Genomic DNA, 17097 nt, shown 5'->3' with positions numbered 1-17097 from the left:
AAATAGCATGTCATTGCAGAATAAATCCTGAACATCTTTCCTTATGAAAAGAATACAAATTATGTTAATGTTTCACAGATTCAAAAGTTAACCAATTAAGATGGGAGGAAACTCCAAAGTTGAATACAAATAGAAATACATGAATCTTATCTACATTAATAATATAATCTGAGTTTTAAACTCCAGTGCTTTTATAGAGTACCTCAACTACTACATTCATTGAACATATTCTAAGGACAAAAAAGAACTGCAAAAAGTTGAACTTCAGTGGGTTTGTTACTGGAACTGGTAATGGAACCAATGTACTATTTCCAAAACTATTTACAGTTTTACTGTAAAACAGCAAATGAATAAATATATTGATCCTGTTGGGAACCATTGTTCTCACTCTGAAAGCTACAAATATTGAATGAAAGAAGGAATGGAAGGAAGAGGACTATGATATTGGACTATAGCTGGAGGTTGTCTGTAATAATTATTTAAAACTATGTGTGTATGTATCTAAATAAATTTCCTGTCTCTCTTCACTGACATTAACTAGAAGCAATAAAACCCCAATAGCAATCAGTGCATCTAACAACTAGATCCTAGTATTCTGAATAGCCATTCCCCATAAAGGAACTAGGGCTCAATGGAAAAAATGTATGCTTTCAGTTCAATGGGTGAGAACAAAGTACTTAGAACATTTTGTGGTTTCGGAAAGTAAGGGCTCAAAAACCAATGAGGACACGTTCAAGGACAGGAACCAGCCTAAAGTGGCTCCCAGTAGCCAAATTTGGGCATCCAAAAGAAAATGATGACAATGGATTATAAGGTAAAGTTAAAAAAGAATGAGTACACAGTGATACTAAAATAGTTGGTATTAAAAATATACAACTCTGTTTTACAGAATGCCAGATAATAAATGATTAATGATTAGTAGCATTTAAAAAAAATTACCATTGTGGAACCATCGAAGTAATAAATGATTCATGCAAGTCAGACTAATAATGAATGTTAAAAGTAGTGGGTGAAAAGCTCTAGGGAACAGGATACTCACAGTCTCAATTCACAGATTAATTACAGAGAGGAAAGACACACTTATAAATCTGAAATTATCAATAATGGGACATAACATTAGTGCCTCCTGATTTAACTGCTAAAAAGGACACAGCCATCTAAATCTAATGAAACAATTAACCAAATCCAGATTGTGGTATATTCTACCAAAAATCTAGCTAGACTCTTCAAAGACAAAGACAAAAATTAAAAGCTAAGGAAGTACTTTCAATGAAAGAAGAGTACAGAGAAATGACAAAAAGCTGTGTCAGATCCTTAGTAAAATTCTAGGATTTTGAAAAAGACTATAAAGGTCATAACTGAGATAACAGGGGAAAGGTTAATGTGAACATATTATTATATCAATACTAAATATCTTGGGTGTGAAAATGTCTTGAGTACCGTGGTTTTGTAGGAGACTGCCTTTCATTTACCCTGGTGTGTTAAATATTACAAAGTCTATACTTTCAAATGGTTCGACAAATGGGGGTGGGGGATGTTAGAGAATGAGAAAGGGCAAGAGAGAAATGTGACAACCATTAATAAGTGGTGAATCTAGGTATGGATGTTTGGGTGTCATTATAGTAGTCTTTCAGTTTTTCTGTATAATTTTTTTTTTAAGCTGGGGAGAGAAAATGAACACATATAAGATCCTAAGATCCTTTACAAAATGCAGGAAAAGAGTGAAAAAAAAAAGTAGCATGCAGCCAGATTGTTACTTGTATTTTCTCTGTTATTACCATGATGATACTAGTTTCTTTTTTCTTCTTCTTCTTTTTCTGTAAATTTAATTTGTATGGTCGCAGGACACTCTCACAGTAACTGGATACCCAAAGGATAATAGAAATAGTCTGAAAGAAGAAAAATTGCAAATTCATCAATAAGGATTACACTCAGGATACCTCAGGAACAAAGACTATGGACTAAACCAATTCTATGCAAACAGCTCTTCTTTGTAAATCCCTTCAATTTCTCTTTCAATTTTTCTTTCAATTTCAACTCTCCACTCTAATTCTACGGTCACCACATTGATCCACGTCTTCTTAATCTCCTCCTCAGAATACTGCCTTTACTCTTTCTCCTCACTCTCCCAGCTCTAAACTAATCCTCTACTCAGTCCAATATTCTTTCACCTCCTTGCAAGAAATAGGGATCTTTTAACATCCTTTTCACTGAAAAGTCCAAATTTAGGCATGGAATCCAAAGGTTCCATACAATATGCCTCTCCGTGCCCACTTCTCTATCCAGGTAAGACACTGCCTCATGTGCAAACCTTAACTTATGTACGAAGAATTCTCCCCTAGTTGGTCAGCACCTATTCTCCTTTGTATTAAGTTAGGAGTTTACAGTATATTCATATACATATATATATATATGTATACAATTATTTCTCATTCACTATCTCTTTTTTTTTTTCCACTCATTATCTCTTATACACTTGAAATGTGCCAGTCACCAAAATAGAGAACACAGTCCTCAGGAAGCTTACAGACTAATAGGAAAAGAAAGTAATTAAACATGTGACAAAAGGAAAAAAGATAATGGACTATGAGTGTTTGTGTCCTCCTCTTTTTCTCTCTGGCTAAAACAGTTTTGCTACATCAGCTCCTGGATTCTCCTTCATAATGCACAATCTCAGCAACTAGTGAAGAGCAGCAACAAATGTAAAAAGCAAATTAAAAATTTAACAAGAATTAACTTAAACTACATAACAGTTGAGTCAAAAAAGAGGATGAACAGAACACAGCTAGATTTAGAGTGAATCTGAGGACTCTCTCGAGATTTGTAAAGCAAATTTCAGAGTTTTACCCTAGCAGTATGAATTAAAATTCTCCTGATATTCTTGGAAAGATTTAGTTCAGAAAATTGAAATTGCTTTTCAATTAACAAAAGGTGGGGATGACGGGTTAAATTATAGGTATAAGGTGCCTATTACCTGTTCATTTTTGAAAATTAATCCTCCACACAATCAAGGAACACTGAGTTTTTTTAGGATGAAAACAAAAACATACCTCAACCAAGAAGACTAGATTTTCTAAAAGAGTAGGATGTGTTTTCAAGTTACCATCTTTAACTTCTAAGAGGTCACCTTTACATTTACTGAAGACATCTGAAAAAGGAAAAATATTTTATGGTTTTATTCAGCTTTTGTTTCAGTGTTATTTTGTACAATCTAGTCAAGAATAAGCAGATATAAAGACTTAATACAGAAAGCTCCCCCTCCCCAATGAACCAAACACTAAAGAATATGTTTTAAGCTCTTTAAAAAGTCACATGACTACAGCTCTACTGTCTTCAAAAGATAAAAGGTAGACTTACAAATTATATTCTAGGGTCTAAATACTACCTATGTCTTTCCATAGATAGGGCACTCACATAAAAGTAAGAATTCAAGCGGGGGATTTACAGAATTTGTGTCATTATAGACTGAAAGACTAATGTGCACAGTAGAAATGCACCTTCATAACAAATTTCAGGTTTTACTCTCATAATCTTGATCATCTTTTAATTTTCAGCTTCATTTGAGCAACAAAATAAAAAACCATTTAGGCTCTGAAAAAGAAAGGCCCTTATAGATTTAAAATGCACAATAACCTATAATGGAAAACAATCTCAAGCTGTACACATGAAACTAACACAGTGTTGTAAATCAGCTATAATGAAATAATAATTTTTTAAAATATTTAAGAGTTAAAAGAAACACATATGTATGTGCCCAGTTGCTCAGCTGTGTCCAACTCTTTGCAACCCCATGGGGTGTAGCCCCCCAGCCTCCTCTGTTCACGTGATTTCCCAGGCTACTGGAGTGGGTTGCCATTTCCTTCTCCACCAGGTCTTCCGGACCCAAGGATTGAATCTACGTCTCCTGCCTGCACTGCAGGTGGATTCCTTACCACCGAGCCACCTGGGAAGTCCTATGTTCTTTACCAATTTCATTGCTAGGAATTTAACCCCAAGGAAATACTCAAATAAGTACCCAAACAATTATGTCCCAAGATACTTATTTCAGCATTGTTACACATAATATATTATGTACTCAGGGTATATAAATAAAACCAGTACATGAATACAATATTATGGAATATTATGCAGCTCTTAAAACAAATGAGGTGTGGATATGGATATAACTTACATAGTAAGAAGTCCAGGATAACAAAAAATAAAGCCAGAAAAGCATGCATTATATCTTTCCCTATATTTTTTTTTTAAAAAATCACTACTATGTATTTCCATATGCATATGTATGACTGTGCACATTTCTGCACATTGCAGAATGTCAACAGCACCTACTTACGTTGGTGGGAATGTGACTGGTAAAGGGGAAAAGACCATACCCATTTGTGTACTGTACTGTTTTACAAAAAGTGTCTACTATTTTTGTAAACAAAACTTTTCAGTTTTTTTTTGTTTTGGACCATACCATGCATATGTGGGATCTTGGTTCCCCAACCAGAGACTGAACCCACATCCCCTGCATTGAAAGCACGTAGTCTTAACCACTAGAACACGAGAGAAATAGAAACAAGTCTTTAAAAATACCAAAAGTGTACATTACTATTTTTCAAAATCTCTTGCAAGTTTCTATTAAAAAATAAGCTGCTATCAGACAATCAGATACGATATGGGAATCCACAGTTAGAACACTTACCTTTTAATTGTTCTAGTAAAGACTTAAGGCTATTCTCTACTCGCTCCTGGATCTCCACTGTATCCTCTACAATTGACAAACAATGAAAAACTTTCAATTCATTTTTTAAAATAAGATAAAGAAGCAAAACCAACACCTGAAAGCATAGGCAAGGACATTTTCTTGTAAGACCCACAGGCACCTAAATTCCATTACTGAGAGAAAGATGGAGGACAGGAAAAGGAAGGAGAAAAGGAAAAGAAAGGTATTAATCACCTTTCCGCCAAAAGCACTATCTAAAATTCTCTAGGAGGACTAAAAATGTATGTGTTTCAAGTATACTAAATGATAGAATCGACAAACCTTATGATTTGGGAAAAATAAAACAGAAAGAAAAATACATGATGTATAAGGCATTTGTGATTCTCACTGGGTTGACAGATTAGGAAAAAAAAGTCTTCTCTACAAAGTTTAGGCCTTCATTTTTAAGTAAAAAATTCAATCTGATACAAATGAACCTATTTATAAAACAGAAATAGACTCACAGACATTGAAAACTAATGATTATCAAAGAGGAAAGGGAGTGGAGGAGGGATAAATTAGGAGTTTGGGATTAGCAGATACAAACTACTGTTTATAAAATGGATAAATGACAAGGTCTGACTGTATAGCACAGGCAACTATATTCAATATCTTATCATAAACTGTAATAGAAAAGAATATGAAAATATATACAGATATAACTGAATCACTTTGCTGTACACCAGAAATTAACATAACATTATAAACCAATGATACTTTGAATTTTTAAAAAAATTCTAAATAAATAAATGAGTGAATTAAAAGAATTCAATTTGAAATCCAACGATATTTCAACAAACCAAGGATTTCTTCAACTTTTGGACCTAAAATATGATTTTAAATATGGAATAGACTTAAAAAGGAAGAAAAGGGATTGACTGGTATTTAGAGGTGCCTAACCAGGGAGAGTGGGGGAGGGGAGAAAGGGGGGTAGAGAAAATAAAATATGAAACAGACTTAAATTTCTAGAACATTACTTGTAAACTGTTAATCGATTTTCTTATAAACTGTTAATGGATTTTCTTGTATATCAAACCAGACATTCCAGAACAGCTTCCTGCTTCCATCTCTGCCAAACTTTTCCAAATATGTGAGGTGATAGATATTTTGTTGCATTCACTAAGTTTTCAGTGACAAAGATGCTGTAAATATACTCATGCAAGTATACACTTACCTAAACCATTGATGTCCAGCTCATAAATATCGCTAACAAGATAAAAAGACCTGGTCTGACACTGAGAACAGCCAGAATTAAAGAATCCAGCCATTCTGGTAGGTACAGGACCAAGGAAAGGGTACTGGAAAGAAGAAAAAGTGATGTTCTTTAAATCCACTTAAATTTCAATTCATAAAATACAAAATGAGAAAACAAGGAACAGTAACTACTGGATAAAAATCTATCTCCATGATTAAGTCACAAAGCATTGATCTGCAAGCTAATAATAACCAAATCATTATGATGAAAACAAAAACATTATATTAATTTCTTGGTAGGTATTAAAAGTTAATCATCACAAAAAAAAAACATTCTGCTTTTCCTCACTATCCAAGTTGGATACTGAAGAAGCCTTTGCAATTCACCAAGTTTAGAAAAAGTTTTATCTTTTTCCTGTAGATGCCATAAACGGGGACAAAATACTGTTCTTTACTACTCATGCATAAGTGCTAAGTCACTTCAGTTGTGTCCAATTCTTTGCAACCCCATGGACTGTAGCCCAGCAGGCTCCTCTGTCCATGGGACTCTCTAGGCAAGAATACTGGAGTGGGTTGCCATGCCCTCTTCCAGGGGGTCTTCCCGAACCAGGGATCGAACCTGTGTCTCTTGTGTCTCCTGCATTGGCAGGTGGGTTCTTTACCACTAGCGCCACCTGGGAAGCCCCACTTTACTACTCGCCCAACCCCAATTCCTATTTTCAAAAAGACAGTCACAGATTTTTGCAGCTTTGATTGTAAATAAACACTGATGATACCTGAATGTCCTTCTCAATAAATCGCTTTCCCGTCTCCAGCGCCACCTCCAGCTGTTGAAGGAGCAAACGGAGAATATCAATCCGGGAGGATACTCCATTCTCAGTGGTCTTCTCTGAGTTCTTTGGCCCAACAGAGTGGTTAAGACTTGGAAGTCCACTGATTAGCCTCAACGTTAAGGAACGGATTCTTAACCACATTGTCTCCTCCTCCAGGGAAAGTTTCTTATGTTCTTCAGAAACATCCCTTAAAAAGAAACATTCCCAAACCATCCATTTTATTCATGTCAACTTTAAATCTTTTAAAGTTCACTTTCATTAGTCAAGATGACTTTGAATGATCCCAGCTTTCATTTAATAGCTGAATGATCTTGGACAAACCAAAACAGTCCAAGTCACCATCTTGGTACCCATAAAATGGAAAGATAACCTATCTAACAAGTCATTTTCCCCTTATGTGAGACTGGTTTTTCTGATGATAAAATACATAATGTAAAAAACTCAAACACCACCAATATAAAAAATAATTTTAAATGGCAGGAAAATGGGCCCTAATAACCTAAGAATCCACAATATTAACATGCTTGGAATAGATCTTTTCATGCTTTTACAATACAGATGTACAAAAAATGAACTACAAATATTTATATATTTTAAACAAATAAAATGGGTTCACAGTAGTGTTTATACTGTTTTGTAAACTGCATCTTTTTATGACAGTGTGTACAAAAAAGTTAACATAGTAAGCCTGGGGCTATTATCTTTATTTAGAAAGGCCTGCTTGCAGTGGTTGGCCCCTGGCTGAGGTCTGGGAACCTGGTGTGCCAACCATTCCCTAAATGATCAGAGTGGTTCACTGTGCCTAGACTGTTTACATAATCATGTGGTTTAGGGTAAACAGCGCTTTCCTTCTGGGAGTCTGAAATATTGGTACATGCTACAAAGTGGGTGCCTACATAACCAGTTGATAAAAACCTAGGGCATCAAGTCGTTAATGGGCTTCTCTGGACAGAAATACTGCACACGTTACTTCATTTTTCGCTGCTCGAGAAAGGAGCATGCCCAGCGTGTTCCTTCACAGGAGGGAGAGAACACTGGAAGTCTGTGCAGAGGGTTCTCCACAAACCACCTGAATCTCTTTCCCTTGCTGGTTCTGTCACATACTCTTCCTTTTGCTACAAAAGACCTCAGCTGTGAGTACAACTACATGCAGAGTCCCTGAGTCCTGGCAAGTCACTGAATCACAGCATATTCAGAACTACCTCATGTACATGTCTCTGCAACTTCTTAGTTTCCACTTTCCTAGAAGTGAAAGTCACTCAGTCGTGTCTTGCAATACAGTCCATGGAATTCTCCAGGCCAGAATACTGGAGTGGGTAGCCTATTCCTTCTCCAGGGGATCTTCCCAACCCAGGGATCCAACCCAGGGGTTGAACCCAGGTCTCCCACATTACAGGTGAATTCTTTACCAGCTGAGCCACAAGTTGGTACACAGTCTTTTCAATCTTGATATGTATCACTAAAATTCCCTATAGGAAAGTTATATAAAGTTTTACTGCCACGTAAATGCACAATAGTCATTCTCCCATAACCTTGCTGAGAACAAAGATTAATCTTTTTTTATCCAATAGGTTAAATCTTTGTCTGATAGGTTAAAATACGAATATAGATATAAAGTGCATTTCTTTGAAATTCCTGTTAAACCCTTTGCCCCACTTGTTTTCTGTTATCTGCTTCTTATTGATTTATTGAGTTCTCTGTATATGTGAAGGATATTAATATATATGAAGAAAGTTACTAATACCACATACCTCTAGAACTTGTTAACAGATTTACTTCTATATAGCAGGTTAATATTTACAGGGGTCAAATCCTTTGTTTCCAGATCTGATACAATGCTAAGGAAGGCTTTCCCAACTTTTTAAAAATATTTTTTATATTTTCTTCTAGAATTTCTGTTTTAACATAAAATATTTAATCGATCTATAACTTGTTTTCATGTATGGTGTGACAGAGGAACTTTTAGATTAGCCAGTAATTTCCACATAGGGGTGAGGTTTATTTTCTTCCTTTGGCTTACCTGTATTTTCTGATCCCTACAATATACATGTTATTGTATGACATAATTATGTGTATATATATATATATAATATGTATATATAAAAAAAGCTCTTAAATTCATCCTAATTCTATGTTTTTGGGATTCAGCTTACTAATATTTTATTGAGTGTTTTTACATCTGTATTCATGGGGGATATTGGTACCTAGTTTTTTGTTTTTGTTTCTGTTTTTAATTTATTTATTTAAATTGGAGGTTAATTAATTTACAATATTGTAGAGGTTTTTGCCATACATTAACATCATCCTAATTCTTTAAAAATAAATTTCTTGGGGTTAAATTCCAGTTACCTGTCTTTTGGATCCCAGCTAAAGAAAACATTTAAGTCTCTGTTGTCTCGCAAGGCTTCCCATGGAATGTCATCTTCTTCTGGCCGAAGATTCATTGACTTTATACTTTCTGCTAAGCTGGTTGATCTGGGATATAGAAATTTTATTTAAGTATTATTCAATAGTAAAATAGCCATGAAAACATACTAGCCAGGACTTTGTTTTACTAGAAAGAAAGAAAAGGAAAGAGTAAAGAAAGGAAGGCTTTAATATTAAGAAGTAAAAGCTCATATAACATGAAATAGAACCAAGCACTGATCATATTGGCCTGCTACACAGCTAGAGAAAGGCATCTGAAAGCCCAACGAAAATAAAATTCATCAGCATTAATTCCCAACATCTCATGTCCATGGGATATGGGGAACTTTGTAAACACAACATGGACCAGGGACAATGACCATGGCCCAGTTGGCTTCTGTGGGGAACCTGGGATGGTGCTGACAATACTTTATCACTCCCCATGACAGGCACTTTCTCCTTACTTCCCTTTTCCCTCCTACTCCCACCGCCTCATTTTTCTTTAGCTTAAGCCCACTAATGACATCCATGAGCCCATTAATGGCTCTCAGCATCTGATCTAATCCCTTAGTTCCTTATTAGCTCTCTTGCAATACTTACATATTTGCTTCAAGTAGAAGGTCTAACAACATCCGCTCAGTACGAACTTGTGCAAAATGAAGAGAATTATTCAGCCTGTTCCTAAAAGCGATAAACTCTGGGATCTTCTCAAATGCACCATATTTGTAAGCTTGAATAATATATTCTGAGGTCTGGGGGAGGAAAGACATCACCTTGGTATAAATATTTCACATGTCAGGCAATGAAGACAAACCTTGCAAGACAAAACAAAACACTCAAACTAAAATTAAGATGTTGAAACTAATCTTGAAAGTTTTTGGTCACCAAGCAGAATACCAGCTTTTAAAAATGTTATTTTTCTTCTATCATATACTGGAGTCAAATGTCTTCTTCACTAGTATTATTACTAATAATACTTAACCACTGCTACCACCACACAGACTTCCTCCTAGGAGTTATGCCTTTCATTTCAACAGGACTGAAAGTTTTGTTATACACATCAGTCAAAATTTTGATTAGTGCCATAGTGGAAGGAATGTTACTCCATATTTTTCTGCATCTAAGATATACTTTCTTTTATACCAAAACACCAGTACAATATAACCATCCCACTACCATCAGAAGTAAAAAGTACTCTCCTTCAGAAAAAACGACAGGATGCCTCTTGGTTTTGTTTACTTCTGAATAAACACAGGACATATGTGCATTGCATCAAGATAGAATTCACCAAACAAAAGACCTAAAAAAATCATGTCATAATCCATTCTGAAGACAGAAAATTCAAAAACCAGGCTACCAGTCCATCCAAACTACTATGCTAGAAATTCCATAAACAGGTAAATAAAGGGAACACTCAACACATGTACTTTAATTAGATTAATACATATATACAGATGAAACATGAACAGAGGCAAGATAAAGAATACTAAACAGCAATTCTGGCACAACAGAAGGAAATCTCAGGGAAGAACTTCATGGGTATGGGCCTATGCCATCAGGATCAGAAGTCAGAAGGGCACCCTTTCAAGCTAAGGGAAGTATTAAGCTCAAAGCTGATGTCTGCCCCAAAGATCCTTTACAGAAAAGCTAGTCTTTTTGCACAGCCTCAGTCAGCTCTGTCCCCATCTCCATTATGACTGAGTAATTTGCCCAATAGGAAAATAGGCCAGTAGTCAACAACATACCCTCTGATACACAGCCTCGCAGGGTTCATTTCAGGCCGCGGGATTGCGCCACGGGCGCTAATTCAACTGCATTCGATGCGGCTTTTAAACCCCCATGGGACACCTCGGCGAGCTGTTTGCCTGCAGTATCTGGAGAAATTAAAGACGGACGGACACAAGAAAATTAAAAAGATTACTTGTGATCCTGCAGGTTTAAAGAAGGACTATCTGAAAAAGCTCGTGTACCTTCTAGCCTGATTAAGGGACAGTGATACGCCCAGTCAAGGAGAGGCCAGGATACCCTAAACACATATGCCTATCCAATGGCCTCCTGGCTTGGAAAACATAGCAAGGTTTAACATCAGCCCTTGCAATAGGACCTTATAGTTCGGGGGGGTGCTGGGAGGGGAAAGGCAGCTGATTAGGAACATATGATCCAGAGACTAATCAGGACAGAAATTTTATTTTGGTGATTCCAATCAAATTTATTAATTACAGTTGCAAAATACACTGTGATTAAAGGAAAGAACTCAGCCTTACCAAGTGCAGAAGAAATTTTTAATTCCTGAGTGGGCCACGGAATACCACTTAAAAAAAAACAAAAGGCAAGAGAATAAGGGGCCACAAAAAGGGGATGCAGTCCTTTAACTAACTAAACGTAATCAGAATTCTCTGGCTTCTGTTTTTGAGATAGTCCTCCTTTAATACTGCAGTGTAGTATCACTGCAGAGCTAGGAAAGGGCCCGGGCAGCTCCCAACAGGACAAAGACTGAGGAAGCACTACGCTTTGAAGCAACAAGGCCTTATTGGAACTGCAGGCAAAACTGGAAGCCATGGTACTTTAAAGACTTCTGAGTATCACAGAATGTTGTCCGTACCCATTTCTATTCATTTATGCACCAATGAGGCTATTTGGATCCCATATGGATGCCTGAAATGAACCCTGGTCACTGTGAAAATTAGCAGAATATTAATAGATGGACATCAAATCCCTGAATGATGATCTCTGTGAATACTTAAAACAGAGAGTTTTAAAGGCAATTTTTTAAAAGTATGAACATGTATGTTACTTCTAGAGATATGTGAATATAAGCTCTTAATTCCTGTATTATAAAAATCTACTCCAAATAAGATGACGGCAGACAATGACCTTTCCAAAAAGAAAATCCCTATGTAGATTTCCAAATAGAACTTTCAATCCCACAGCACAAAGCCTTACAAAGCAGATCTTCCAGGATTTTAAGGAGTAGGAACTGAAATATATCAGTCACTCAAGCAAAAAAATCATCTGGGGATGCCAAAAACTACTGAGCATAAAAGATGTATAACAGAGCTTTAGCTTTCCAGAAAGGTATTTCTAATATTGTCAGTAGGTTTGACACAGACAGTACAACACTACAACCATGACCTTTCTTAGCTTCAAACTCCTAAAGGGAACAGTCCACACCACAGTCTCCATTTTCCTAAACTGGGACTCGGCCTAGGCACTACAGTTTAAGGTGCGTTTGCCTTGCTGTACTGTGCCTTGCTTTCAGCCCCAGGACCTAGTCCTCATCTTCTCCTCCCCCTCAGTTATATACTTTAATGTGATTAAACAGCTGTTTCCCCTAGTTAGTAATAATATAAATAAATTTCAAGTACAGTTCTAGTCCCAGATTCATAAATGCTTTACTTTTATCATCTTCAGCATCTCATACATTCAGGTGAATTAGTCACTCCTGCCACACATGACCATCAGCAAAATATCAAACAAAGATACCAAGAGCCACTGAGGACAATCATTCCTGGAGATCTCCTTTCCCTATTACAGTACTTTTGGTTGGGTTGTTTTATGTGTGAGTATACAGTTCTCAAAACATTTCTTCAGGTAAAATATATTTTGTGGGGGAAAATATTAAAGCTTAATTTTTATTAGCATAAAATAATGTGCCTTTATTGACCAATTCATGAACAATATAGTTCCTCTAGAATGCTGGATGTTTGAAAACTGGACAAAAACCAAACTCCAGACTTAGATTAATCCCTTAATTTACCCCCCACTCCCACATCAAAGCTATTTGAGAAACAAAACTTTGAAAAGGATTCTTCAGGATATCAAATGTTTATTTAACCTTTCCCTTAGAAACAAAGTAATGAGAGTCAGAATAATGAGATTTGAAATATACTCTTCTTTGGAGTCTTTCCTCAGGTAGTGAAACAGAGAATGGCAAGCATAGACACTTGAATACACACTGAAAACTCACAGATTTATAACTTGACTGCCCACTCATGCTAGGAGATTTTAGAACCAAGGTCCTAGAGATTCCATTCTGACCCTAAAGCTAGGTCAGCAGCTTCTGAACAATATGTTTAAATGCAGGTGCCTACTTCTGTCTCTCCCCAATCAGAAGTTAGGGCACAGAATGAGACCTGAACAGACACAATCACTGTTGGGAAGTGGAGTCATGGGGAAGAGGGATAGAGCTTAAAAGCCAACTGATGATGCAAAGATTGCCACTCTGTGCTACTCCAGCCCTCTATGCCATGCCTTGAAGTGTGGCAGAATTTAATTATCACAAGCTGAGAGCAACAAACCTGTATTCCAGTGGTTAGAAATGCTTCTGTCCTGTGCCCGCTTTCTATTTAATACACACATGAAGAATTATAGATGACAGATAACTAGATATAGCAGTCATAGTTACAAAAGGGCTTTTAAAAAAAATCTTCATGAGTGTTGGCCAAGAAGAACCTCAGAAACCAGCTTCCTTGTTGCTGTTTCTTAGCTGCTGTTAGACCATGAAAATGGAACACTATGGGCAGACACCAGGCATGGCCAAATTCCAGGTGATCAGTCTTAGAAGCACATGAGAAGCAAGCAGGCAGTGACCACTGCTGAGGCATGTCTTTTCTCCACGTATGTTCCTGAGTGGTTCTGCATACTTCGATTTAGTAGAGACCATATGGCTTCCCCACAAAAACTTCTGCTTAACTGACAAGTTAAGCAGATGACAACATCTGCTTGCAGTGAAAAATATGGTACAAATCCCATCCTTTCATTATGGCACATAAAAACTCTACGTTATTTATTGTCACTTTAAAATACAAATTATTGCCTTAAGTTTCTTAAAATGTCCTTCAAATGGTCAATTTTATAATTGTAAGAAAGGTAAGTATACTCTCTGTGATAAAGAGCACAGTTGTCATAAACTTCAGAAACCCATAAAAGTAACAGAGAACAAACGCTATTATAAAATCATATTTGGCATCCCAGGCTATAAACTCTTATGGGCTATTTCTTATACCCTTAGAAAGTCTCTTAGAGATTAAAAGACAGACCTAATAGGCACTTCCTATTCTGTTAATAACCAGTTTTTAAATGCACTTGCAAGGATTCTAGTAAACACACCCGTTCTAACAACCACAGATAACTCTCTACCTCTGCCTAACAGCCTTCGGCCAGGAAGGTATGGCCTAAGGCGCTGGCAAGTACAGCATGGTGCGCCTTCATGTGTGCATCTGGGACTCGAAAGAAGACGCTCTCTGGATCACGTGCATTCAGTAGACCAAGACCACATTAAAAAAAAGAAAGAAATTTTTTTTTCACTTACATCTTTCTGGTTGGAGTGGAAAAACCTGAGTGCGAAGTTACACGATTGGGATGCAGCAGCATACTGACCTAGGGATTCGGCATATCGGGTCAAAAGATAACTAGGTTGGAAGGAAAAAAAAAAATGTTATACCTATCCACCTCTAGTATCAAATACTACACTTCAAATTATTCAAATAGCTAGGCATAAGAAAAGTTTGAAAAATTCTGCCAAAGAAATGATGTAATTCACAGAATCAAATTTTTTTAAAAACAGCAAAGTTAATTCAGTTTTATACAATGCTGTCTTCCTAAAACAGCTCTATGGGACATGGAGAAAAATACCCTTGATTCACCACAAAGAACAATCAAAATACAAATTCAAAGGATCTCTGAGACCAATGCATAATGTAGAAGTCTCAACCTCAACTGCAAGGCAGAAGTAGACTTCAACACAATGTGTGCCAAGGAAAAAGAGTTCAAAGTACATTAACTGTTCTTTTGAATCTGAGGAAAATTTTTTTAACCATTTCTAAATTGTATAAATTTAAAATTACCACAAAATGCTGAAAGATATAAAAATCTGCTTTGCAATGGGTCATACATAACAGGTGATTATTTTATCTACAAAACATAATACCAGGAACAACGTTTCTGCTAAAATTAAAATACTAGAGTTCCATGTATGAGGACCCCACCCTGCTGGGCTGCTCATTATTCAGAGTATATACTACCAACCCAATGGTGTCATGCTGGATATGCTTAGCATCAAGGCTGGAGTACAGATCCACCACTGGTTCAAACGCCCCCAGCATACAGTAGATTCGAACAAGCAGCAATTTGAATTGAGCATTGGAAGGGCTATGAGTCAGTCCCTCTTCCAACAAAGTCAGGGCCTGCCACACAGCGGTCTCATCACCTAGAACCAAAATATAATAGCATTATCCAGTTTTTGACAGCAAATGGGGGTTCTCAAAAATAAAAAACAAAAACTTAGTGACGTCATCCCCTCCACTATTTTTAGGATTAGGCTGGGTGGCAAAGAACACATTTTAGATACAAACCTGAAAGCAAAATAGGGAATTTCCCTGAATAGACAGTCCCTCAATAGTTACCTCAGTTCAACTGAGGTAAGATCTGCAAAAACGATGCAACTTTAAGTTGCTGGGTCTTAAAGAGAAGTCTGGAATCTCACAGAATCCTAGATTCTGAGAAGAGATGGACTTTGAAGGAGAACTGGAATCCACCAACCTTCCCAGTACAGGGTTTTCTCTATAAAACCCCAGAAAGATGCTTTCTCTAGACATCATTTTTCTTCTACATGTAACTCTACTAATAGGATGTCAACTAATATTTGAAAAAAAAAATTGCCCTCTAATAATTAAACTAAAATGACACACTTTTCTGGAGTACCAAAATTCAAAAAGTTACACACATCAATATTCTTAACGGGTAAGTAATTTCTCTTTTATGAAATTGTCTAAAGAAAATAATATGAAACGCAGATAAAGTTTTACATACAAGAACATCCATTGTACTAATAAGAGAGGAATAGTAAACTATAGTTATACCCACACAGAGAAATATCATACAGTCAACTGATATTAACAAGGAATTTTTAAAAGCCAAAAAACCAAACAGTAGTGACCAGTAAAACATACAGAATTCAAATGAGTATGAAGAGTTCATCTCAAGTATATAAAGCATTCACAAAGAGAGAAGGAAATATGCAAAAATGTTAGTGTCTTTAGGAAGCTGGAAAACTGAGATTAAAATATACCATTTTCTGTTTAGTTTTGTTTAGGAAAAAAATGTCTAAAGTGGAAAGCTTTAAGCACTGAGCTTCTGAGATTATATTTTATATGCTTTTTTCCCCAAGAGAAAAGAAACAAAATATAACCAAAAATTGGAGTTTTAAATAAATATCATCTATAATCCTACCCAAACTATGTAAACTATCCAAGCTCTACTCAAACTACCACTATGATTAATGTACTGCTTTTGAACTATAATTACTTTTACACAGTAGTAATCACTGCATACATCCAATTTTGTGTTTTCTCATGTTGCTAACTGGTCTTCACAATCCTAATTTTATTTAATTCAACACTCAGTGACCTAAACTCTGCAGTAACACTAGATATAAGACCCAGAGAGTCACAGGTGGTTGCTGGCCTCAACAGGTTCAGAATTGAGCAGAAGAGACAGTTGTACAATTACAGATAAATTTTTTAAGTCCAATGTTATTCAAGGATAACCATAACAGAGTTTTTTAACTTCTTCTTTTTTTTAATGATCTCTCTTAAATGGAAACAAAATTTCAAAGTAAATAGCAAAAAAAAGATTTAATTTACACTTCTGAACTATTACATTCAACATTATGAAGACATTTATCAACCTATTTTATTTTGCAAAATTTAGAATATAACTACAACTCTATGCAAATTCTTCACCAAATCAAAGAACATCAAGGGTTGATGAGGATCTTGGGGAAAATTTTTTTCTAATTAATTTTTATAATATAACAAAAAGGTATAAAATACATTAAGTTCTGAGGATATAATGTAGAGCATGGTGGCTACAGTTAACAAGACCAGTCCTGGGTGTTCTTTGGAAGGACTGATGATA

At 36.1% G+C, this 17097-nt stretch overlaps 1 protein-coding gene across 6 annotated transcripts in view; it reads right to left on the bottom strand.

Annotated features, from left to right (window-relative positions):
* Positions 1 to 17097, bottom strand: part of NAA25 (N-alpha-acetyltransferase 25, NatB auxiliary subunit) — a 63822-nt gene that overhangs the window by 7360 nt on the left and 39365 nt on the right. For 3 of the 6 annotated variants that reach the window (XM_086348175.1, XM_086348174.1, XM_086348177.1), the window contains 9 exons: positions 15208 to 15388; positions 14492 to 14591; positions 9781 to 9932; positions 9124 to 9249; positions 6718 to 6961; positions 5922 to 6045; positions 4688 to 4753; positions 3051 to 3148; positions 1779 to 1889 (listed from right to left, as the gene is read on the bottom strand). In XM_086348175.1, the coding sequence (XP_086204301.1) occupies positions 1779 to 1889; positions 3051 to 3148; positions 4688 to 4753; positions 5922 to 6045; positions 6718 to 6961; positions 9124 to 9249; positions 9781 to 9932; positions 14492 to 14591; positions 15208 to 15388 (1202 nt within the window). Of the gene's footprint in view, positions 1 to 1778; positions 1890 to 3050; positions 3149 to 4687; positions 4754 to 5921; positions 6046 to 6717; positions 6962 to 9123; positions 9250 to 9780; positions 9933 to 10925; positions 11055 to 14491; positions 14592 to 15203; positions 15389 to 17097 lie in introns of all 6 variants that reach the window. The other 3 variants (XR_015144615.1, XR_015144613.1, XR_015144614.1) reach the window with 3 other exon arrangements.

This window comes from Bos grunniens, chromosome 17 (genome assembly GCF_055505025.1).
Source record: "Bos grunniens cultivar Pamir isolate PY7600 chromosome 17, Bosgru_T2T1.0, whole genome shotgun sequence".
NCBI classification, from domain to species: domain Eukaryota; kingdom Metazoa; phylum Chordata; class Mammalia; order Artiodactyla; family Bovidae; genus Bos; species Bos grunniens.
The sequence above is the reverse complement of the archived record's forward strand: the minus strand, read 5'-3'. Positions and strand labels throughout refer to the sequence as shown.